The sequence below is a fragment of the Osmerus eperlanus genome, chromosome 16, assembly GCF_963692335.1.
Source record: "Osmerus eperlanus chromosome 16, fOsmEpe2.1, whole genome shotgun sequence".
NCBI classification, from domain to species: domain Eukaryota; kingdom Metazoa; phylum Chordata; class Actinopteri; order Osmeriformes; family Osmeridae; genus Osmerus; species Osmerus eperlanus.
In genome coordinates this window covers 6,755,826-6,782,380 of record NC_085033.1, presented here as the reverse complement: position 1 = coordinate 6,782,380, position 26,555 = coordinate 6,755,826, and the positions used below count along the sequence as shown (strand labels likewise).

The 26,555-nt window shown below is 42.2% G+C and overlaps 2 protein-coding genes across 3 annotated transcripts; both read left to right on the top strand.

Moving 5' to 3' along the window:
- The first annotated feature begins 549 nt into the window (after nt 1–549).
- Nucleotides 550–17,565, top strand: retreg1 (reticulophagy regulator 1). Of its 2 annotated transcripts, XM_062482281.1 has the most exons (9): nt 550–899; nt 1,580–1,686; nt 2,371–2,401; nt 12,975–13,095; nt 13,305–13,389; nt 14,010–14,132; nt 14,658–14,728; nt 15,326–15,449; nt 15,631–17,565. In XM_062482281.1, exons 1-9 carry the CDS (start codon nt 652–654, stop codon nt 16,152–16,154), a joined length of 1,434 nt encoding a protein of 477 aa, XP_062338265.1. In that variant the 5' UTR covers nt 550–651; the 3' UTR covers nt 16,155–17,565. The 2 variants fall into 2 exon arrangements, with proteins under 2 accessions (XP_062338265.1, XP_062338266.1); XM_062482282.1 differs by lacking the exons at nt 550–899; nt 1,580–1,686; nt 2,371–2,401 and adding an exon at nt 10,177–10,372.
- Nucleotides 17,566–20,325: 2,760 nt separating this feature from the next.
- Nucleotides 20,326–24,733, top strand: znf622 (zinc finger protein 622). The gene is made up of 7 exons (XM_062482283.1): nt 20,326–20,458; nt 21,505–22,095; nt 22,307–22,582; nt 22,920–23,082; nt 23,249–23,361; nt 23,543–23,686; nt 24,154–24,733. The coding sequence occupies exons 2-7, from the start codon at nt 21,507–21,509 to the stop codon at nt 24,285–24,287; spliced, it is 1,419 nt and encodes a 472-aa protein (XP_062338267.1). The 5' UTR covers nt 20,326–20,458; nt 21,505–21,506; the 3' UTR covers nt 24,288–24,733.
- Nucleotides 24,734–26,555: the final 1,822 nt, after the last annotated feature.

The following is a 26,555-nucleotide window of genomic DNA, read 5'->3' as shown; positions in this document are numbered from 1 at the left end:
ATGTATTCATTATTACTGTTAATGGTGAAAATACAAACATTCAAAATAGGAATTGATAGACATTTAGTTCATTGTAGTAAAGTTAGCCTAATAGATTACCGATCGATATGTGGTAATGATGGACCCACACAATTCCAAAAATGCATCCATAGTTTAAGTCATTTTGCAATGCCACCCACTGGTGAGAACTGGTACTTAATTCACTCTCAGGACATACTGAATCTCCTGGGGAACGATGGACGAGGAACGAGCCAGAAGGAATCCAATTTGAGAGCTCACGTGAAGCCTATATTGTCTGACTGTGCCACAGCACTTTTTAACTTCTGGTATTGAGAACTAAACAAAATAGTATGAAGAGCAAGAGTTGGATAGCTGGGAAAAACTAATGTTATTACTAGATGTCGAATGCCAAATGTAGCCTAACTGTATTGTATGCAAATAATATGCATCACCTTCAATTGAAACACACAGTAACGGGTGATGCTTCCACAAAGCGAGGGCGTCTGCTCCCGTCTCTGTACCTTTACAGCAGTGACGTCATTGCCCCTCACGACCCCGGCAGTCTGTCAATGACGTCGAAGACACAACAACAACAAAACAAGCAGCTGGACTGCAGACAAGGAGCAAACAAGAAGGGTACGTTCATATTCCATGGCGAGTAAGGTTGAAAACGACACTGATGATGTTCTGACTGCGGTGCCGTCGGCGGGCGTAAGTGCATCGGTCCGGTCTAGTGACTCAGGTGGGGCGATGGCGGCGGGGCAAGAGGATGAGCCAGCCACAGTAAAGCACTGTCCATATGCCGGTTGTTCAGTGTCTGGTTTCATCCTTAACATTGTCAACTGGAAAAGGCCATTCAGAACAACGGCACTTTTTGCTTCCCTCAATTCTTTATTTTGGTGAGTATGACTGATATGACGCAGCGATTTTCCTCTTACTTTCAAAAACCTGTGTCGTAAAAATTGTGTCGAATAATTCCATCATTGAAAATATAATAAATAATTTCTAATATTTTGTAAGTGACACACAAGAATCAAATATGACTAAAGAAAATCTGACCAATTGCATGCACATTTTATGGATTTTGGTAGGCTTTAGGCTGTGTGTGCGTGCATGTGTGTGTGTGCGTGCATGCATGTGGGTGAGTGTGTGTGCTTAAGAGCAAAGAAACTATACTGCATTACTTTTTTTAATGTAAACATTGAAGTCCTGTGTTCCCACTCAAATAGGCTTAAGACGTCCTGGATTTGAGTGAGATTAGACGCTGGTTTATGATTACTGCTACTCACAAACTGTAAACAAGAATATGTGAAAACAGAATGTCAGGGAAATGTGACAGAAATGTGTTGGAAATTATTTTGGGAGGAAAACAGTTTAATACAGACAGACTGATACAGACTGAAAAAGTGTCTGATGAACTGTTATCATACTACTGTACCTAAAACAATATGAAAATGTGCACACAATCCAACAACGTAGGCGCATGTAAAAGAATGACATACATCAAAGTATGCAGGAGGGTAATGCTCCAAAGGACATGCACGACACTGTGACACACAAATACTTTTTCACCCTACAGGTTTGCAGCCCTAAGTTCTTACAGAGCTTACTGTCTTCTTGCCCTATTCATGGCCCTGATGGTGACAGTAGTGACAGTCAAAGGCGTAGCTCTCTCCAGATCTAAAGGTGAGTCCATATCTGGCTGAATACAAAATTTCATAAAATTGTATAAATTACTTGTGTGGACATCAACAACAAGCAATAAGCTCCAGTACAGCTGGTTACTGTACTCCCCAGTATTCACATATTAGTTCAGCTGGTAAGTAGACAGCCTGTTATTCAATAGCAGAATAAAGTACTAGCTATCTGAGCATAATAACCAGTTTGAGAAGTAAGCCCTTTGTCCAAACATTTGGCTGTCGCCCCATATCACATACTTAGGTAATCTCTCCCGGGTGATCACCTTTAAGCCTGCCATTGCTATTGTAACACGATTGGTTTGAGTCATGCTTATTTACTGAATTATCCAATCAATGCCTACTCATTAAACTCTAGGATATAGCTCTATGTATGGGCTCGAGACCAAAATAAACCAAACCGATGAGTCTGTTTTGGTGTGTACCATTTGAAAAACAACATTGGAGAACTGTGTGTCACTTTCTCTTTAGTAAGCAATTAAAAGATCATTGTGACAATATACCATTTTCCTGTTTGCAAAAGTGCCACATTTCATGTTGAATCAGTCTGATTCCAGCCAATATGCGGTCAGGCGCAAGCAGAACCAGTCAGATGACTGTCTTAACCGACTTAGTTCATTGATAGCTCAGTGGACCAAAGTTTGACTAATAAAATGTTTTCTTTCTTTCATAGGGGCCCACTTATGGCATAGTATGACTGGAAGGTAAGACAGGGCATGTTTGTAAGCATGTGTGTGCATAAGTGTGAAAAGAGATGGCTCTTGTTTTCTAGAGAACAACTTGTTAAATCAGGCCAGTTTATGAAGTTGTATCAAATGTAAATGTTTTTATGATTTCCCCCCCAAAAGATTATAAGAGATAATTTATGTGCAAAGTGTATTTCTTTCTATGCACCAGCAAATTATGGCCCAAGTTTGTATTTAACAGATTGAACAATGTTAATTGCAACCCCAAATGTCTCCATACTAGCCCTTGTGGTAACATCATCATTGTTAAAGTCAAGCAATCAGTTATCAAGTAACATGTCCTTACTTACGCCAACAATTCACACAAGTCACAAATCATGACATGGCTTCAGCCTTAATGGCATATGTGTTTACCTTATCCTATTTGTTCAGCTGCCAGGCAAATCACCTGTTGCTCATTTATAATAGGTCTTTGTTGATGTGAGTATCAAACACACATCAATCTCCTCCAGGATTGTCTGTGGCTGTGGCCAAATACGTTAACATTTCTACTCTATGGGAGTATTAAGGGTAACTAAATATTGACAACTTCATTGTGCTACCCTTGCCTAGATTTTGTTTATGGTTTATTTGTGACTCATTGACTCCCCCAGTGAGTTTAATTTCTGTTCAAATCTACTGCTTTACATCTAGTGTAGTTTGATTGACAGCTTGGTTTGCAATGAAAGTGCAGATGCTGCAGGTTACAGAATATTGAAATGTATAACCATTTAGGTAGTAATACATCGTAATTACACCTGCTTAGTCTACAGGTCACAGACCGACCAAGTCCAGAACATCAGAAAGCAGTAGATTTTAGAATGTGGGTATGACAGTTGGGTCATGGTAAAAATGTTAATAGAACATTTTGATAGGTTATTTAAGATGTTATTTTAGGATCTTTTATTTTCTTACATATGTATATACAGTATATACATACAGAAGAAAAAGTCTGCACAAAACGATACATGCTGTGTAAGCAGTCATGTGATTTCAAGCGCTGAGAATGAGCAATATGAAAAAAGTGCACCTGCTGTTTTTTTATTTGATTATTTTGCCATGTGTTTATATTTGAATGTAACTGTTGTTTGTATTTCTTTTATTACAAGTTATGGTAGTCATAACTTCCTGTGTTTTAAATCGCATCCCTGAACTCACATCAAAATGTCTTCTACAACGTCAGTTTATTCTTTCCAGTGGCATTTCTGGGGCACCATTCCACCAGCCTAATAAGAGGAGGAATCTCAGATCCACCATGTGAGATCACATGACCACAACATGGGGTGGATTCACCATGTGAGATCACATGACCACAACATGGGGTTGATTGATGACATACGCTGTACTAATCCAATCAGAGAGCCAATAATCCAACATTTGGGTGTTGGTATGCTAGGCAGAGCATTGTAATTTACAGTTTACTGTATATACTGTATTTATATATAGAAGTAGAATATCCATCCATCCATCATCTGCCGCTTTTCCGGGGGTCGGGTCGCTGGGGCAGCAACCTAAGCAGGGAGGCCCAGACTTCCCTCTCCCCGGCCACTTCCACCAACTCTTCCTGGGAGACCCCGAGGCGTTCCCAGGCCAGCCGAGAGACATAGTCCCTCCAGCGTTTCCTGGGTCTTCCCCGGGGCCTCTTCCCAGTGGGACGTGCCCAGAACACCTCACCAGGGAGGCGTCCAGGAGGCATCCTGATCAGATGCCCGAGCCACCTCAGCTGGCTCCTCTCGACGCGGAGGAGCAGCGGTTCTACTCTGAGCCCCTCCCGGATGACCGAGCTTCTCACCCTATCTCTAAGGTGAGCCCGGACACCCTGCGGAGAAAACTCATTTTGGCCGCTTGTATTCGCGATCTCGTTCTTTCGGTCACTACCCACAGTTCGTGACCATAGGTGAGGGTAGGAACGTAGATCCACTGGTAAATAGAGAGCTTCGCCTTTCGACTCAGCTCCTTCTTCACCACGACGGACCGATGCAGAGCCCTCATCACTGCGGACGCCGCACTGATCCGCCTGTCGATCTCACGCTCCATTCTTCCCTCACTCATGAACAAGACCCCGAGATACTTGAACTCCTCCACTTGGGTCAAGATCTCCTCCCCGACCCGGAGATTGCACTCCACCCTTTTCCGGTCGATAACCATGGCCTCAGCTTTGGAGGTGCTGATTCCCATCCCAGCCGCTTCGCATTCGGTTGCGAACCTCTCCAGTGAGAGCTGAAGGTCACGGCCCGATGAAGCCATCAGGACCACATCATCCGGAAAAAGCAGCGACCCGATCCTGAGGTCACCAAACCGGACCCCCTCAACGCCCTGGCTGCGCCTAGAAATTCTGTCCATATAAGTTATGAACAGAATCGGTGACAAAGGGCAGCCCTGGCGGAGTCCAACCCTCACCGGGAACAGGTTCGACTTACTGCCGGCAATGCGGACCAAACTCTGGCACCGGTCGTACAGGGACCGAACAGCCCCGATCAGGAAATCTGGTACCCCGTACTCCCGGAGCACCCCCCACATGAGCCCCCGAGGGACACGGTCGAACGCCTTTTCCAAATCCACAAAACATGTGTAGACTGGTTGGGCGAACTCCCATGCACCCTCCAGGACCCTGCCGAGGGTGTAGAGCTGGTCCACAGTTCCACGGCCAGGACGAAAACCACATTGCTCCTCCTGAATCCAAGGTTCGACAATCCGACGGACCCTCCTCTCCAGAACCCCTGAATAGACTTTCCCAGGGAGGCTGAGGAGTGTGATCCCCCTAAAGTTGGAGCACACCCTCCGGTCCCCCTTTTTAAAGAGGGGAACCACCACCCCGGTCTGCCAGTCCAGAGGCACTGTCCCTGATGTCCACGCGATGTTGCAGAGTCGTGTCAACCAAGACAGCCCTACAACATCCAGAGCGTTAAGGAACTCCGGGTGGACCTCATCCACCCCAGGGGCCCTGCCACCGTGGAGCTTTTCAACCACCTCGGCGACCTCAGCCCCAGAGATAGAAGGGCCCCCCCCAATGTCCCCAGACTCTGCCTCCACGTCGGAAAGCGTGTTGGTGGGATTAAGGAGGTCTTCAAAGTATTCCTTCCACCGGTCCAAGACGTCCCCCATCGAGGTCAGCAGCGCATCATCCCCACCATATACAGCGATGACAGTGCACTGCTTCCCCCTCCTGAGTCGCCGGATGGTGGTCCAGAACCTTTTCGAAGCCGTTCGGAAGTCATTCTCCATGGCCTCGCCGAACTCCTCCCACGCCCGGGTTTTCCGCTTGGCCTGCCGGTACACATCAGCTGCCTCTGGAGTCCTACCAGCCAATAAAATCCGATAGGCCTCCTTCTTCAGCTTGATGGCTTCCCTCACCTCCGGCGTCCACCACCGGGTCCGAGGGTTACCGCCGCGACATGCACCTTGCGTCCTCAGCTCCGGTCAGCCGCCTCCACAATGGAGGCCCGGAACATGGCCCATTCGGACTCAATGTCCCCGGCCCCCCCCGAGACATGATCGAAGCTTTCCCGGAGGTGGGAGTTGAAGCTCCTTCTGACAGGGGATTCTGCCAGCCGTTCCCAGCAGACCCTCACATTACGTTTGGGCCTGCCAGGCCTGACCGGTGTCTTCCCCCACCATCGTAGCCAACTCACCACCAGGGGGTGATCAGTTGACAGCTCCGCCCCTCTCCTCACCCGAGTGTCCAAGACATTCGGCCTCAGATCCGACGACACAACTACAAAGTCTATCATCGAACTGAGACCTCGGGTGTCCTGGTGCCAAGTGCACATATGGACACCCTTATGCTTGAACATGGTGTTCGTTATGGACAAGCCGTGTCTAGCACAGAAGTCCAACAACAAAACACCGCTCGGGTTCAGATCGGGGGGGCCGTTCCTCCCAATCACGCCCCTCCAGGTCTTACTGTCATTGCCCACATGAGCATTGAAGTCCCCCAGGAGGACGAGGGCATCTCCGGGAGGAGCGCTTTCCAGCACCCCTCCCAGAGACTCCAAAAAGGGTGGGTACTCTGCGCTGCCGTTTGGTGCTTAAGCACAAACAACAGTGAGGACCCGTCCCCCCACCCGAAGGCGGAGGGAGGCTACCCTCTCGTCCACCGGGGTGAACCCCAACGTACAGGCGCCGAACCGAGGGGTAACAAGTATTCCCACCCCAGCTCGACGCCTCTCACCGAGGGCAACTCCAGAGTAGAAGAGAGTCCAGCCCCTCTCAAGGAGACTGGTTCCGGAGCCGATGCTGTGCGTTGAGGCGAGGCCGACTATATCTAGCCGGAACTTCTCTACCTCGCGCACCAGCTCTGGCTCCTTTCCCGCCAGCGAGGTGACGTTCCACGTCCCTAGAGCTAGCTTCTGCAGCCGAGGATCGGACCGCCAAGGCCCCCGCCTTCGGCCGCTGCCCGTCTCACACTGCACCCGACCCCCATGACCCCTCCTGCGGATGGTGAGCCCACTGGAAGGGGGTCCCACGTTGTCTCTTCGGGCTGGCCCCATGGGAAAAGGCCCGGCCACCAGGCGCTCGCCATCGAGCCCCACCCCCGCCTGGCTCCAGGGGGGGGGCCCCGGTGACCCGCTTCCGGGCAGGGGCAATTGAGAACCATTGTTTGTTTTCTTCATGGTAGGTTTTTGAGCCACACTTTGTCTGGTCCTTCGCCTGGAACCTGTTTGCTTTGGGTGACCCTACCAGGGGCATAAAGCCCCCGACAACATAGCTTCCAGGATCACTAGGACACGCAAACCCCTCCACCGCGGTAAGGTGGTGACTCAGGGAGGGGGAAGCAGAATATTGAGAAATATATATAGGTTTTATTTAAATGTCGTTTAACCTATTTATATATTTCTCGAAGCAGAATATTGAGAAATATATAAATAGGTTAAACGACATTTAAATAAAACCTTACATAGGAAACACAAGCTAAAGTTATTAAGCAAGTTCATTTCAAGCAAGCTTGGAAAGACTGTCGTTCAACAGAGAATAGCATTGACCAGTGCCCCAATGGACAGCTGATCATCTTTCATTTAGCATTTCACCATCTACAGACTGACAGATCCATGTCTGGATCTGTCAGATTCTTCATTAATGCATGATCCATTCCACTATGTCATGAAACTGTCATGTAATTAGACAACTATTACATCCATAAAAATAAAAAAACAACGTGGCCCATTCATCCTTCGTACTTAGGCACTCTTATACCATCAAATATTAATCCAACATTAGTTAACCATAACCAATAATAGTTAATATTGTAATTAAATAACATGAATACTAATATACTGTATGTGTAGTCTACTAAGAAGTTCCAGCCTACATTCAACCCTATAGGCAAAATGCCACAGCTGGCATAATGTTTGTGCCAAACTGGATGCGGTTCAAAAGCATTGTCTAACTTAAGCAAACTGAGATTAGTATAAAATATGTACTAAACTAGGACAAGGTCGGTCACGGTGGCACATCACTCATGAGATTAGTTATCATTTGTTTTATTATGTTACTATGAGTATTGTGATATAGAATCAAATATGATTTCAGTGAAAGTAATGGGATCAGGACCCAATCCCAATTAACGCTTTGTGAATTTGGAGTTGAAGCCAATTCTCACCAACTGTAACAGATTCAATATAACAGCAATAATCGCAATGCATTGCCTCGTCTGTAGTCCAGAATGTCTGTATCTCTGATGATCGCTGCCCTCTGGGCTTACATCTCTGTGACTCTCCCTTCCATTTGGTTTCTGGGGTGGAGACAGGGAGAGGGATTGTGTTGTTGTCATCTGCTGTTGTCTGTCAGGAGTGTCTTGTGGGTAATTGTGAGGCTGACTCCAGGTCTGGCATGGGCTTGCAAGGGAGATTAGCCGACCCAGAATGTGTGGTGACAGCTGGGTGTCTGAGCCGACAAGGGGACGAGGAGGATCCAAAACAGACTGGCCTGGGATCAGCTTTCCCTTTGTAAATCAACTACTAACACATCTTTGTCTATACACATTGGTGAACTGGTTGTTCGAGTTAGCTCTGTTAGAGGTTTGCCAAACTTTATCGACTATATTAAAGCATACTCTGTATGTTTTACTTGCTAGTCTGATCCCAGATGTTTACAGTATAGTTCTTTATCTCTCGACACAGGACTTTAGTGCTACAATGATGCTCAGAGCAACATGCTAAATACTAAGGCACCTTTTTCTATTTCCGTTTATTTAAGTTGTCATTAGTGGTCTTGTAATCATGTCCAGTAGTCTTGTGATTCGGAGGTATGTTATTTCTGAGTTGGATGGATTGGTTATGTCTTTCTAATGAACTTTTATCCCTCTCGACAATCTCAGTGAGACTAACTGGCATGAATAAAGTGTGATCAATCTTATTCAAAAATGTAAGTTAAGGATGAGACTATACTTAATTTAAAACATGTCTCAGAATTCGCTGTATTGATTTGACAACAAGAAATCTAGCTACTTCAAAATACATTCATGTATAGTTACAGATACCTAGCTCTATTAGAACGTTTGTGGAATATTATGTATGCCACACTGTAATTGAAGCTTATGGAGCAAACATGCTGTTATGAACCTTAGAGAGCTAACATTTGCAAAACTTTTCTAGCAACCTAGAAATGACCTGAGGTGGCGTCCACACAGCAGAGACAATGATAATAGACGAGAGATACAATCCTGAAAGACATGGTATCTATTTGGTATCAAGAAAAATGAGTCATATTATTATTACTGGTTGGCGTTCTAGAAAGGACACACGTGTTGTTTGTTTTCACGACAACAGAGACGTTATGCTATGGGGTTGTGAAACAGGATGTTTAATGTTTGTTTATGAGTCCTGTGTGGGGAAGTGTGTGTGTAATAGATAGGATGACACAGCATTTCTATGGTTCCGGAACTGATCCCAAACCAGCAAACCTTACAGTTACTCACAATCTCAGACATGCTGGCAAGAACCAATCAGATTACTTGACACAGAGAAACAGGGGTGTGCTTATGAAGAAAACTTCTCATTGGACGAGGTGCTACTAAAATGGGCAACAGAGATGCTTCTTCAGTTTGCACACCAATAAACTAGTTATGTGACTTCTTCGTCACAGTCAACTGATTGTTATGTCATTTGTCTTAAAATAAAAATGAGGTGATTGACTTTGACTACTGCTGTTGATTTATAACACCTAAACCTTTTTTCTCATTTATCTACTTCAAAATGGTTGTTTTCTTGTTTTTAACTAACTAATTGGAATACATGTTTGATGAATTGAATATATATAAAAAGAGATTTTAATATATTTTAGTATACATAAAAAGGCTAATTTAAGCCTGGCAACCACACTCTTTCTAGCACAAGAGCTCTAACAATTAGGCAACTTCTGAGAAAAAAGTATCATAGAATTCGTGTAATATGTCATCACACAGTAAAGATAACAGTAATATGTACTTGTTTTTTGACACTCACACACGTAAGAGATCCAACCTTAGGAACACCCCCTGGTTACTGTGTAGTAATGAAATATCAACAATACTGTCAAAGTGTGTGTGTGTGTGAGAGGGTTGGGGGTGGGAGTCAGAAGGTGTGAGGGCTGACACCAGAAGGGTGTTCCTACATCTGTTGTATTGACATGTCCCCACCTCCACCACCACCTAGCCCCCTCCCACTCCTCACCACTCCTTAGCCCCCTCCACCCCCGCCTCTGTCCCCTCTATAGTTGCCTGATGGAATGCTTCATGACCTGGTTATTTTTAGATGGGCCTGGTTGAAATAGCCAAGCTCAGGCCTCATGGAAGATAAACACACACTGGTCTCTGCTGAGTTTGTATCTCAACGCAAGATTTGGCATTATAGCTTTTCTGTGAAAGATTAAGTCCTCATCTAAAATCATATAATACTGTAGTGCTAGAACTGAACTGACAGAACCAACTGAACAAACCAAGATGTCGCCTGAAGACCGTGGAGCAGGACTGAGGTACTAAAGTGTCTGTGTTTGTGGCAGTCATTAGATGGTTCCCTTAGAATGACTTAATGCCAAAAAAACTTTTGTTGAAATTATCTTTACTTTATTGGTTGTATATGTTTTTTGTTTCTAGTTTCTAGTTTCCAGTCCATGTTTTTTCATGTAACTATGAAGATCTTCCATTTTGTTATATAATCATTCAACAGACCTATAATTTGAGCAGAACAGGCTTTGTAACAAAAGCTAAAAAAAGCTGTAAGGTTTAACTGTGTACTGCGGGAAAGACATGCTTGGAAGCTGGTTTGTAATGGAAGTCACTGTTTATAGTCTAGACTGGGGCTCGGTGTGGCACCTTGCACATATACAGAACATATTATTATGCTTTAAACTCAATAGTTTCGATTGTACACTTGGAGCAGCAACACATATTTACTCCCTTTGTTTTAAGAGTATTTAAATTACCTGGATGTTTTTGATGCCATCCCACACATTGTTTGCCTATTTATAAATACGTTGTCACTGACCTGGTTAAAGGCTCAAACATGTATCTCCCTATGTTGTTGTAGAGATTACCAATTAGAAATGCCATGTCTCCCATACAGCTGCTTTGTGTGTCCAGCTGTCCTAGTCTTTAGTATGGTTGTTGTCATTGAAGCAATCTCTTGCCTTGCTTTTAAGAAGTGTGAATAACCAACAAATAGCAGCTTGGTTCTGTTATGAATAAGGCCTGGTTCCTGTATCTTTAGTAGATTTAGGGAGGTAGCTGAATGTGGCCAGAAAGTAAGAAAAACAGGTGTCAGGATCAGGTTTGAGCTAGAGATGAATATTGGATATGAAATGTGTATACTCAGTGTAGGTATCAGATCCAATATACAAGCAGTGTAAGTAAGACTGTAATGTGTGATGGCATGACAGTCACAAGGTAACTTCAAAGGGTCTGAGTGATCATGTGACAAAACCGGTGTGATCCAATGTCTGTCAAGCGAAATGGAGTCAGATGTTACCTCTTGGATTTTATCCCTAGATGGAAACCCATCCCATGCCGATATTTCTTAAGGGCAATGTTACTTGCTTTCCCTCATTGTATGTACCTAGAACCAGAACTTTTGCCAATGGGTTTACACTTAGCACTGTCCTATGAACCAAATTGGCGTACAAGGAAAAGTATTGGTTTCTTTGATACCCGTATTCCTGGAGGCTATTCTGAAGAGCAGCAAAACTTGATCTGTCACCCTATTTTGGCCCTTTGGATTTACTGTTGATTGAAGACCCTTTCCCTGTAACTTTCAAATTCCAATATGTTTTGTTTTTTGTTTTCCCTTATGTAAAGTTGTCACCCAAGGAGATTGCTGGCAGTAGAACTTTTGCCAGGGGTTTACCAGACCTCATATAAAAGTACTGCCTTATTAATCAATGGCAGACATGTCTCAGTTGCGTTAGTCTCAATTTGGAACTCTTGATGCTTTCCAATGGAGCAGCATGGCATAGTCAACAAGGAATGAAGAAACACTCATCCGAGTCGATTGGCTCACAGGCACAGTGTCACACGCCAACCAACACGTTTCCCATCTCCAAGGAAAGGTTTTGCCTGTAATATGAGAAGGGAATGGCAAGCTGATATTTTGTCACGTGGGGGGTGACGGAGGAATATTGGCCCAGGTTTGGCAATGGCAGGGGAGCCGATTCAGTGGGTATCTTGTTGTAGTGTTACACTCCAGTCTAGAGGCCCCAAACGGGATGAATGAATTGAACAAAGCCTAAATGGGTAGTTGGCAAGTCTAAGGGAAACTAGATCAAACAGCTGTGTGTTTGGGAAGGGGGCAAAGAGAGGTAACAATGTGGGGAAGGCCACCATTTGAGACAACTTCTGTTAATAGCTGCCTCTGACCTGCAAAATTTTCCCATACTGAAAGCCAAACCTTTTCCTTGAAGCTGAGGAGTAGCAACTAAGGCATTCATCAAAGGTATATCATGTTTAAGGCACACTCGAAGAAAATGCATTCTGGGTACTTTAGACTTTGATCCCAACTTAACCCCCCTCCTCTCTATTTATTGGAATGGGCTCAACACAAATACAGTGCAATACAGTTGTCAGCCCTTGCAAGGTCACATGAGATTTAGTTTCAAGCACCTCATAAAGTTTGACCTACTTGCATGTCCTTTGAAAAAGGCAATTAAACGGATGAGTGTTGTTTAAAGCCAGATTGTGCTTCCTAAGCTCATCTGTCAACATGGTAGGTGTTTAAGGATATGGCATTGGTGTTAATGGGGTAAAATCAGTTTACTACCAGTTATGTTATGCCCATGGTATCCATTTTTCATTTGGAAGTCAGAATGAAAGCAAAGGTTCATCAAATTAATTGTAGATTCCTTGAATATTTACATAGATTTTTTTTGCGTTATCATGCTGCTGAACGATAAATGATTGGGCCCAGATGTTTCAGCACTGTTTGGGGCAACATTTCAGGGAACTGAAAGGTCTTAGGGATTGTACAGTGAGGGAGTGGCAGTGGCAGAAGGAATTCATAGTACTCTCATTAATTATTCCACAACCTCATTTTGATAGAAATGTTTGAACTGTATCAACTGTTCACTTTCTGCCTCCGTTTTCCAGCTGGGAGATAGTTGACTCTGGACAGGACAGCAGGGCTGGGACTCAGTTCACCGACTCCTGGATGAGCCTCAAGCTCTTTATACAGGAGACATCCTCTTTCAAGCAGCAGAACCCAGGAAAGGTAATACAACAATGATAACTTTTGGGTAATCATGCTAAATCGTGTTTTTATATGGTTACCTATTTAAATGGACAGGTAACCATATTATTTGAATTAATGGCTTTTACAAGTTAAAGAAGGATTTAATGTTTCACTTTATTTTTGTGATTTGTGCTCAAATGTTAATGTTAATAATGTTAATAAGTTATTTTGTGTGTTCTCCATTTTAGTTTTGCTTGCTGGTTTGCAGTTTATGCACCTTCTTGGCTGTCTTAGGACGTTACATTCCAGGGGTAATCATCTCATATGGTTTAGGTGAGTTTCTCTTTTATTTGCTTATTTGATTTTGACACATGAAATGAAGCGGGTTTACACTACCTCTCTTAAAGCCCCTTCACAGCCAACCCAGGTGTGGAGCTGATTTGGGTCATCTGAATTACAAGCATGTGACCACTAACCAAAACAATAGCTTGGCAATCTACACAAAAGATAGCAAGTTAATGCAATGATCGGCAAACCAGACTGTAAGCCTACTGCTGGTGCAGTAATTACTCAAAACTAATTTCACAAAATATTGATGATAATGCGGTGTTAGCACACTTCTATTAGTCAGTCTTTGTCATAGATTGTATTATGAATGCTTGGCTATAGTGTTGCGTAGTCACAATGCTGCCATCAGAGTGTTCCTGCCGAACACAAAAGACTAAGGTTCCAGAGTCAGAATTTCCCAGGAGTCACATGATTGTGGGTTCCTGGGAATGCTTATCCCTAAATAATTCTCTCGTAGCCTCCGGTTGCACTTGTTGCCCATCACTTAGCAAGACACAATACAGGAACACACTGGCACACACATGTTAATGGGCAACAATGAGTCAGTTCAGTTATTACCACCGCCTTCTTTCATCTTTCTTCCTTTCCCCAATTCTGCTCCTCAGTACTTGCCATTTTCCTGTGGCCTCTGATGTCATCGCATGAGTTTGGGTTGTGGCTGGAGCCAGTTCTGCAGAAGCTGGACTTCGGCGTCGGCGAGTTACTTCAGAAAATCAAAGTGAATCATGGTAACTAACTACATAGTGGCTGGCTACAAACATCTAAACACTACTTGCATGGGTTTTACCATTGGAGGCCTGGCATGTGAAATCAATTCATTACAGATTTCTGATTATACACTAAATGTTGTCATCAATAACATCTGTTGGCCAACTCTATTTAAGTAACATGATCTGATGTACTTTTGGAGTATTTCACCATTAAATAATACAAAAGGATATCTGTTTCCAATCTAAGATAAACATACACACAACTGTACAAGTATCAAACATACATAAACAATCACATTCAGGGCTGTCATTAATTGGTGGTGTAGTCAATTGTATACAGACACCATGTACAAACACATGCATCAAACCTAACCTAATCCAGTCTATAAATATGTGTAGAAAGGTATTCAGAGCCATAGCTACACTACAACTGATGCACAACTGATCTTACGTGCTCCCTGCATGGTTCAGTGCATGGTCATCTACATGTATGGCTATGACACAGGCTATTTGCAAGTAACTTGATTCTGTTTTACATTCTAGAAAAGAGACTTCTTGAGGCCCAAACTGAGAGAGAGAACATTGAGGCTGACCTCTCCTCCCTGTTCCCCAAGGTTAGTTTGAATCTAATTAAGTTGATTGGCCCTTTGCTTGAAATTCAAAGCTCATGACCTGCATCTGCATTCTTGCTCAGGCAAGATTGTTAGGATGTTTGTAAAAATGATCAGTTTTCCCCTTAAACGCTGATTATGTTACAAATTTAGTTTGTAGTGATTTTGTGAGATGTTCTTCACGCAGGTCATCATGTTCTGCCAGTTTTTTGAGGACCCACATCATCACCAAATTGATTTTAACCAAGCATCGTTCCTAACCAAAACAAAACAACAAAAAAGAGAATGCCACAAAAAGAGACAAGAAATGCATGTAGAGTTTGCGCAGGCTCTGGGTGGTTATAATGGTCGCTATCCACAAAAAGTGGATTACTGCTGATAAGATGTACTGTTAAATTATCCAGGACGCAATGTTTAATGGAGAGGGAGAACTGTTATTTTTGTGCGAAAGTTTAGTAAGTCATTAAATGGCTTAATAATGTATTCATTTTAACAGGAACACTGACTTTCCAAGAGTACATTTTTTTTATGTTAGTTTTTTTAATTATTTAACTTATTGTACACCTTCCACCTTCCTGTTTATCCTTTTATTTCCAAAAGATGGATTCTACTGTGTGTAAGGAGATGTCAGTATCGGACACAGATGTGTCAGACATCACATGGACGGAGAATGGAACTTTCAATCTGTCAGAAGGACACACACCCCAGACAGAAAACTCAGAGGGTAATTTGCTACCTCACCTCACATACACACAAGAAGTGTCATAAGTACTAAAGATTCATTGTAAAAGAGAACACTTTAAAGTGTTTCTGTTTTTTCATAGAAGATGTCAAAAGTTATCTCACATATATCATTAACTCAATAGATAAAAAGGAAATTCTCTCATTTTTCACCACATGTGCAGACCTTGACCGGGAAGAAGTGTTTATTGGAGGCCTCCCAGAATTCCCCTCTCTTGACAATGGCATGGGGACAAATGGTGAAGATGATGATGATCTCAGCATTGGTCTCCCCACCCCTCCCCCACATCCTCAGTATCCAGTCAGTTCCAAAGGGGAAATGCTGGTGCAGCCAGTTGATGCTTCGACCCAAGCGTTGAAACTTGTTAACAAAATGGCCAGCGATGCCATCACTGCTGCTGTTACTGCCGCAATCCAGGAGAGAATAGAGGCTGCCATGGGTGTAACTGCTGTGGAGCCAGTGCGGCAGAGAATGCCTAACCCTGTGACCTTGGCACCACTAGACCTGGCAGAGGACTCAGAGAGTGAAGTAGAGGACTTTGAGCTGCTTGACCAGTCAGAGCTGGAGCAACTGGAAGGGGAGTTGGGTCTAGGGCAGAAAAGCCAGACCAAAGTTGAAGTCAATCCCAAACCTAGCAAGCCAACCTCATCTGGGGGATTCTTCTCAAAGCTCCTTGGGCGCCGTTGATTGGAGGAACCGGAGGGGTTGTCATTGGCCATACTTATTGAGGACTGTAGGGTTTGGGGAAAAATATGACGGTATTTCCAGATAACCTTTTCAAGTTGAACTGCTGTAGGAACACTCCTTCTACATATAATGTATAGAAAATGATCCATCTGTATGAGAATCATTAACGTGGGATGGTGGTCAGACTTATGCGCTGTGGTTGCATGGTAAGGCCATGTTTAGGCCTGTAGTGTTATGTGGGCAGGAACTAAGTGGGTCTTCCAGATTTTGCTGCCAAAGTATTTTTGTTTTCTTCAGAATTGTCCCATTCACTAATCTGTCATAATTCTACAGCCTTATTTGACCAGACCCAAAGACAACATGACAATCACCTGTGCTTTCAGTGTAGCTTATTGTACTGTATGTCTATGTGTAATATTAGTTTCATGCACATTTAAGTCAGGCAGTACTAGGCAATAGTTAACCGGAACATGCAACAATGGATTAGACATAATAGTTAAAGTCAACATATTTTGTATCCTTTTTTTCTAATTTTGTATATTTTTTCATGAAAGACATACATAGTTGATGGACTTGATCTTTTGTTATGACATGCAGACAAGCAATATTATGCATGGATATCTCCGTTTAGAACATTTTAGAGGTAATGTTTTACTTATAGTGCATTGACATGAATGCTGACATAAGATTGTTACTGGCAAAAATACCTCTTATAACACACAACTGCTGTTCACAATAAACCCACTTTGAAATTGTGACATGTACCATAGTGATTCTTCTGTTGTTATTAAAGGGATAGTTCAACATGTTCAGCGTTTAGTGTGATCTTGATCTAGAAATCATCTGATAAACTTGAAAATAGGTAAAATTCCTAGCTGGCCTTTCCTTTTGGACCAGCATGGTCAACTAAATCAAGAACTAAAATTGGTTTAATTTGATCCATTGTTATAGTAGTTGTTTCAAATTGGCTTGCAGCTGCCACAGCTGGGTTATTCACAGATTAATTGATTGTGCACTGATATTGGACAACAAGTTAAGTTTTGTCTTAATTGTCTTGAACTTTAGCAAACAACATGACACGTTTTGTAGGCCAACTACATTTCAAACATTCAAGCCAGCTAACCAGAAAGTTTGTTAGGCTAATACCGTATGTTTGATTAAAAAGCTGACTTGAATGAAAGAACATAGTTAACTATCCAAATCCTTAATATTGGTTGCTTGAGACATAATTCAGAAAACAAATAAAACAAATTCAGCTTCTAGATGTTAGTTAAACCAAGCTAAATGTTAAAGATGTTTCCATCTCTTTAACACATTTTATTGTTTTCTTTCAGCTATTCAGTGGGATGGCTTTTTGTATTTGTTATAACAGTATCCTTCACGGTGTTAATAAATATTCTATTTGAATTTGCACCTTAATTGTTAATAAACAACTAGATACTTGAGAACATGAAATAATAACCTAAATGTATCTGCTCGAATAAACAGATATGTGTATTATTGCATTTGATTTCTGTATAAATAATAATAATAATAATAATGGCACAGAGGTTATTAGGTTAATGAAAAGCTTTAAATCTATATATTATTTTCAAAAAGTTCAGAACTACAACATTCTAGGAGCAATTTGTTTTGTTTTGGAATGGGTTTGTTCAGGGGGAATAAACTACTGATAGTTCAGAGAAATACAGTCTATCCTAAGGGACATACATTTTGCTTTGCAACAAAAAGGCTTTTATTTCAGCCTTGCAACAATCTAGACTTTAACCCTGTTTTAATACCAGTAATCCCAGTAAACAGAAACTCATTGTAAACTTGTTGGTGAAACTGTGGCTCTTACTAAATCCAGTCAACCAAATCATTAAAACATCATGTAAAAATCTAGAAATGTCAGACTTAATTCTAGTCAATGCACGGTGAAGTCAATAGATTGAAATGCTTTAAGATATGGAATATTATAAGACAATACAATACCAATTGAATATCAAGTATTTCAATAAATCTGAATTCATGTCCTTACAATAATGACTAGGTGTGTCCTATCCCCACCTAATGATTATCAGGGGTTACAACCATTTGGCAGAAATTTTACATATTAACATGTAAATGGGAGTCAGGTGGCTGAGCGGTGAGGGAATTGGGCTAGTAATCAGAAGGTTTCCAGTTCGATTCCCCTGCCGTGCCAAATGACATTGTGTCCTTGGGCAAGGCACTTCACCCTACTTGCCTCGGGGGGAATGTCCCTGTACTTACTGTAAGTCGCTCTGGATAAGAGCGTCTGCTAAAATAAATGACTAAATGTAAATAAAGGTGTGATGTAGTTGTAATAAAAAGTATTATTGCATTGCATTAGTGATATACTGTTATTAAAAAGACTGACATTCATTACTAATGTAATACTTTTTTACTGGCACGAAACCTTACGTTAAAAAGCTTTGTGATGAAAGTCAAAGAGTGTCATATTAACCCTCAAAATCTGGGTATTTCAATTCACTTCAGTACTATCATTTCTTTTTTTTTCTATTTTCTTTACACAAATTAAGAAGAATAAGTCACTCATATGATGCAAAATAATAATAAAAAAGGTGGTAGAAAAGGTGGTACAACAATGAGATCTTCACGGATGGAGTGTAATACGTTTTTCATAAGATTCATTTAATTCACAATTTAACAGTTGAATTATCAATTAAATGGCTGTCTTCACAATCTGCTCATTGTTAGATTACACCAATGAATGAAAAATCACAGTTCACCCAAAAATGTATGATACGTATTTTTCTTCTTACTTGTAGTGCTATGTATCCATTTAGATGGATACATGAGTTGTGAGTTGTTATGGAGATGTTTTTTAACTCAACAGAAATCTATTTTTCTGGTTTCTCAAGATAATACACAGGCTTTGGGTGATCAGTTTCATGCAGTAAATTAAGTAGAAATCAAATAGTTTCTACATGAAACTGCACAAATTAAGGTAATTGAATTAGCTTGAATAACCGTTTTGGGTGAACTGTCCCTTTAAGATGATTATTGATTATTACGCAGATTATTATTATTCGTAAGTTTATGCAATGTGTCAGAGGGTTTCATGTAAGTGTGCACTATGCAGAGTATACCTACTTGTCTGGTCAACAATAATATAGCTAAAATGTAGAACAATCTGGTATGTTATGAATGTATGCTAAAAATTGTATGTGAACTCACTTCAGTCCAGAGAGATGTCAACAATAAACTTTGTAGAAGGTAGACTGTGAGTCTGAGGCTGGTGCTGGGTCTTCTCATGTAGGATTGATGCACTGTTGTGTTGGAGGGAATTTGTTGCCATGGTCACCAGTAGCCATTGATTTTTGGATCTGCATCTTGTTATGAATCCTGAATTGTGTAAAATCTCTGAAAGAGTCATGGGAGCCTATAACATTGTTGTGCCTGTGACATTTGACTTTAACGGCAACAGTAAAATCAAATAAATTCCTTATCATACAATGTCGTTCTTGACTCTTTATTCAAGACACACAACCCAGTGTTGTAATCTGAAAAAACACATCACTTGTTAACACCACATCCATCCATTTGAGGTTGAGAAGTATGAGTGTGCGCCTGTGCAGGAGAGAAGAGTTGCAAGTTATCTGTCTACACCACATAAAACCACAGGGTGGCGTTTGTTTGACATTTAGAATGTAAACGCATCAGACCAACATCCCATCATAACACTGTATTCAAAATAAAAATACATAATAATAATAAATCATACAATTTAAATTGCAAGAAATCATATTATGAGGAAACGAAATGATAATGATCTTTATTTATGTACCAAGAACATTATTATTACAAGTAATTCTAATAATTATTTGAATTCCAACAGTACTACTGTTCAGTATATCTTGAGCTTTATATAATTTGTTTAGCAATTTTTAAATTGGTTTTAGCACAGGGGCTGTGATCAATGGGCCAGAAACTACAACTATACAAAATGAGTGCTCCCAGATATTTAATATATCACCTCAATGACAAAAATAATTTAATAATAATTTATAATCCATTATTAATCTGCTAAATTAACAACACACTCATTATAACATTTCCATCTTTGTTTATTTAAATTTCAAAATTATGACAGAAAATCCAGTGGTGTGGGCTAGATCTCTGATGTCAAGGACCCCCAATTCAGTAGGTGGCGGTAATGCGCATTTCAACTAACGTACTGCCCTGAAACTTCAAGAAAGAAGGAGCGATAACCCAAGAACTAAACCTCGTGTAAAACCAGCCTGTGTTTGCAAATAATTTGTGAAACAGGGTTTGGGCTGGTGAGTTAACTCATTTTTGATGCGCACTTTGATAGCTAGCTAGCTAAATTTGAGAAGTAACAAGGCAGCGCAACGTTTATCACATAGCTAGCTTCTTGCTGTCATTCGTTTGCTTACCACCACCAGTGCCACTACCACCAGGCTGATGCGCTGAAGTTAGCTAGAGCGAGCTTGGTAGCTAACGGTTAGGCTATTTGAGGAGATACAGAATGGCAAATTTTGTAGCTACCACTTTTCTGCCTCATGATTGTTTAATACGCATAGCTAACTTAGTCCACAATGTGCCAAATATAGCCCTCTATTCCCATAATATACTTAGCTGTCTTGCAACATGTACACCACACTGTATGCTGGCGACCCACGCATCTAACCTAGTCTAAATAACTAACTAGGTAGCTTGCTAAGTCACATTCACCCACAGACAGTTGTAAACAAGCAAATTCTCATGTAATGTAATACATTTATGATTTGATTTGTCTTTCGTTCAGGTAACACTGAGGTAAATGAAAAGACCAAACCACCAGAAGAAAGCTATAGGCCTACTTGATGAATGTCCTTAAGCACTTAATAGCAACAATATTTGGAAAGTATGTATAATATCTAAAAACAACCAGAAATAAAATAATTAACATGTGTCAGTAAGGCCGTTGTGATTAAAAATATTGTTTGTGTCTATTAGCTCTAACTATGTTTATCCTACTTGGAATATTGTGGTGACAGTCATTTGCCTGGCATTGGAGTGGCAGGGCCATAACAAATCATTTAAGAAGGTGTAGATCCAACTGGAAGACTAGCACTCAACCAAAGTGCCTACTTGATCTCATGAACCTAAAGACCTTTCATGTGTGATCTTTGACAAACATATCCTAATTAATAAATGGTGCGTTTCCAATTTCTCAAGTGCTAGGGTAAAAAAAACATTTTCACACCAAAAATGAATCTCTCTTGGCCTTTATACAATTCTATGGTATTTTTTTGTGTTGTTGCTAATATCGGCCCCTATCCATTTGACCATGTGGTTCTCATAATCATGTTGTTCCCTACAGCCATGTCCTCCTACACCTGCATCAGCTGCCGCGTGGCGTTTTCAGATGGTGAGGTGCAGCGTGCCCACTACAAAACAGACTGGCACCGCTACAACCTCAAACGCAAAGTGGCGGAAATGCCACCTGTCACCGCAGAGAACTTCCAGGAGCGTGTTTTGGCCCAACGGGCCGCCGCCGAACAGCAGGTGAACGGCGCAGCGGTTAGCGAAGGCTGTGCCACATGCAACAAGAAGTTCTCCACTGCTAACGCCTACCAGAACCATCTGCAGTCCCACAAGCACCAACAAGCGGAGAAGCAAGCTTTGCTAGTGGCTCAGAGGAAAGTGCAGAAAATGAACGAGAAGAACCTGGAGAAGGGGCTGGGAGAAGATGGGAAGGTGGACCACAATGCCAGGAACGAGGCTCTTCAGCAGGCCCTGAAGGAGCAGCACAGACCCAGTCCTGCCGTGGCTGGGAAGGCCCCGGCTGTGGGACAGGAGGAGGGAGCGGAAAGGCCCAGGGCAGAGAAGCCAGAGAAACCACCCAGGCTGCAGTGGTTTGAGGAGCAGGCAAAGAAGATCGAAGGAGAGGAGGGGGCTGAACCAAAGGAAGGTACGCTACCAAAATCAGTCATATATCAGTGTAGTGTAGGCCTTATATGCAACCTGCTCGATTTGACTGAAAATCCTGAGGGGATACCCTGTGATGTGTGATTGCTTGCTCTTCCTGTTTTCAATGTCGACTGGGTTGAAATGCGTTGTTTGGATGTGACCCATGACTTCAGACTAAATGTAGGGTCCATACTTCCGAATCTTCCTTGCAGAGGACTGGGAAGATGTGGATGACGACGACATGGAGGAGGACGACGAGGAGGATGAAGAGGAGACGATGGAGCAGGAGGAAGGGGGGTGCGGCACGGCATCAGCAGCCCCCCACCCCGCCCCTCCCCCCGGGGCCATCCCGACCACAGACTGTCTGTTCTGTCCTCACCATTCCCACTCGCTCATGAAGAACATGGCGCACATGACCCACGTCCACAGCTTCTTCGTCCCTGATCTGGAGTACCTGATCGACCTCAAGGGACTCATTCGTTACCTGGGTGGGTATTGGTGTCGTTGGGAAAAGCCCAGCACAGATCTTTTAATCGTGTTGAGGAGGGGTTCTTTTTGGAGGGGTATTTGTGCTGCCGTTCTGTGCTGTTGATGTTGATAACAAGTCTGGATGCTCCATTACGAAGCTTTTTTTACGAAGAGTTGAAACTTTAAAAGCCTTCATGCATTTATTCTGGTTCAGACAGATGCTACATATAAAGTCTTAAGACCCTATTAGGTTACTACTTTGCAGCATCCAATATCTATTATAATTTCAGTCCAGGGATTGCAGAGTCTGGTAAGGGGGGAGAAAGGGAATACTAATCCTTGTACTGCTTTTCACAGGAGAGAAGGTTGGCACAGGTAACGTGTGTTTGTGGTGTAATGAGAAGGGGCGGTCGTTCTACTCCACGGAGGCGGTGCAGGGTCACATGACAGACAAAAGCCACTGTAAGCTCTTCACAGACGGAGACGCGTCGTTGGAGTTTGCAGACTTTTACGACTTCAGGTAACGGACAATAAAGCAGAACTCCCCAACAACCTGCTAAATCTGCTCAACATTCAATAAACGGAGAGAACTGCCATTGCCACATCATCAGCTTGCTTACCCACGTTTGGTAATGTGTCTCACCTACCTACTCAAGCAAACGTTCTTGTCTCCATTGACTACACAGGAGTAGCTACCCAGACCAGGTGGGAGAGGAGGCTGAGATGGAGGACAAAGAGCTACCAGACGATAAGAACCTAGAGTTTGATGACGATACACTGGAGCTCACCCTCCCCTCAGGTAACAGGACCCAATGATGACATTGTGCCTTAGTCAAAAACGAAAATACTTGTAGAATAGTCTGGCTGCATCCTGGGCACGAGCCATACAAAGTACACGGTGCACAACAGGTGGCGTATGAACAAGAATATGTGTATCGTCGTCTTTACACGCTGACCTCCCCCATATCTCTGTCCCTCAGGTGCTACGATTGGCCACCGCTCGCTCATGCGGTACTACAAGCAGCGTTTCGGCGCCCCCAGGGCGGTGGTGCTGGCCCACAACAGGCACGCCGTGGGCAGGGTGCTCCGGCAGTACAAAGCCCTGGGCTGGGGCGGAGACATCGGTAAGGCTCGGCCAATGACAGGCGTTCGATTCATTGTCACGATGCATTCCTTTTCCTTCCCTCAATAGTCTGTCTACCCTGACAAGCTAGCTCTGACTTCAATGCACCTGTACATCGACAGATCTTAGTTATCATTAAAGCCCTGATCTGCTATTGGCACGAGTCATTAGATTGTGGTACTGCAGCAACACTGCCTTTTTAAAAGACAGCAGCATTATTGCATTTAGTTAGATTTCTTAAGGATTTTTGGCGGAGAATATGGGAATGCAGTTTTAGGTGATTGTTCAAGGTGTTTGATCCAAAGACAAAGCTGTGTTAGCTTTCTTACTCATCACCAATACCTCAATGGCAATTCTTACCTCCACCAAGCCACCCAAAGCTAAATTGGTGGTTCAAATGCTTGTTTTGGGATTAATGTATACATTCACAACCACTTACCATCGTGTTCCACTCCTCTCCCTTCCCAGGAAAGCCTGCCTTCAATCAGACCCAGAAGGACATGCAGTATGTCCAGAGGATGAAGTCCAAATGGATGATGAAGATGGGGATGAACCACAACGCTACCAAACAGCACCACTTTAGGTGCCAGGTTCTGTTCTAGACTCTGGCCCCTTTTGATTATGAATCATTATCATTATGAATCAGTGAACTGTTCCCACCGTCACTTTTGAGCCAACCTCCCAACAAATGAAGCAGCCAGTTATCTAGTCATCTTTGGCGGGTCTACCTTTAATTCAAAAGTATTTCAGTGCTGTATAATTATGGTGTCTGAATATTGTTAGGGAAATGTAGGTGAGTACTATTCTGCACTTTTCATGATCTGGATTTGAACAAATACAAAGGTAACAGTTTAGTATTTTCAACAAATATGTATATTTCACATGCAACTATTAAATTCTGATCGAGAGAGCAGATTTCCGTATATTGAATCTCAATTTAAAATCAGTTTATGAAAAATAAAATGTACTATATGATATGTAATAAACATTGTATGGATTACATTTTCTTTTGAGGATGAAATGCAGACATTGCTTTGGTAGTATTGTATTTTCGGTGGCCACATATTTGTTATGAATGCAAAAAAAAAAGCTGGGTTACATTAATATATCACATAAGCAATATACACTCCTAGGATGTCAAGGTCATATTGGCCAATACTGAGGGACCAATAGACTGCACCCACTGTGTTATGAATCTTTGAATCGTTCTTTCTGGTTCTGAAGCAATGATGTAATGAAAAGCCCTGCTGCAGAGAGAGAGGATGCACATCAGCCCCTGTAATGAGCTCACTGTCCATTTGTCTGTGGTCCTCTCTGTCTTCTTGGCAGGCTTTCTACTTCCTTTATAAAAGATCCAGAGTGTGTTTGTGGCTGAATGGATTTAGGTTTAGGGCACTCTGTCTGTAGCACTCGGTACACTTGACAACTCACACGTAGGCAAGAGAGGAAGCCCAACAGACTAGCATGCAGGGGGGAAAAGCTAATTGATTTCAAGGACATTAAGATAGTGGAGATGTCTGCAAGGCACCATATCCACAATTAAGTAATCAGAGGCGATTTTAATGTCTTGCTCAAATGTACAGTCAACACTGAAGTATCTGGCCTATGACACGTTGGTTGTTCTGGCACTGGACCCATTCCATTGTAGAATTTAATGTAATTATTTATCTATAATTCAATATTAGTAAAAGGGGTTTTGTCCCTAGTTTTTAAGCGTGAGACAGACAGGCTAGGCTACTCTGGCTACTCTAATGTTTGGGAAACATTGCAGCTGGCCAAACACATACAATAGGCCAAACAATCTCTCATATATCAGATTGACCTAACTTTACGGTAGCCCTCCCTTCCTGGTTTTTAATTCCCTCTTGCATCATTCTTATTTGTGCCTTTGTGTTCAGTTGGGGGTCAATCTCTACTGTTATAATGGTCCCTAACCCCAGCAGCTATGCCAAAGCATAGTCTACTATCACCAATACTGACATATGCCCATATTTTAGCTCTAGATGACATTGATAAGTTTATAGAAATGAAAGCTGCTAAATTAGTAGATGGTGAGAGTTAGCCTTTCCCTTTAACCAGGTACCAGTAGCAGTACCTAACAGATCGCAAACAGTGTAGCCTACATGTCATCAACCTCAATCTTTATTGTGATTGTTGTAATCTTAGATGTTTGGGGTGAGCCCTGTAACTTTTGCCCTCGGTCAACCCTACAGTATGCTAAAATACACATTGTTCAGCTCACTGCCCTTCAATTCATTAAGTTCATCAGCATTAAATCGCTGGGATTCTAATCTAATAATGGTTCTATGTGGATCTGAAGAATGTTGAGTCTTTAAGGTAACCACAATATTTGACACTGATTTTTTTTAATTTATTTTTTTACCAGAAACCCCCTTCATCCTCTTCCCCCAATCTCCCCCAGTGCCTCCGGAGCCTGGTATTGATCTGGGACTTGTAGGTAGTGATTGGACATGAGTGGTAATTTCCTTTGTTGCATTAGTATCCATTACTGCCACTCCTTGGAAGGCGCTACACATCCTCAAAAAATAGCAGATTCCGCTTGGAAAAAACAACCTCAGACAAATTGCTATCAAAGGCTCTAACTTGTCATAGAAAGACTTAGTTGGCATATTCTGCAGAATATAAGTCCATTTAGCAAAGTATGCTGATGTTACTGTTTGTCTGTTTGGCATTTTGTTAGTAATGGGATTCACTTTGGTTTGTCCCTGACCTAGTAAAATTTCACATTTCATTTATATATTTGTATTTGTATACCAATAGCCTACCTTGCATCTTAATCAATTAATCAAACTTCAATTTCATCATAGCAAATGGTAGCCAGGATGGTAGCTATTGTAAAAAAAAAAGGG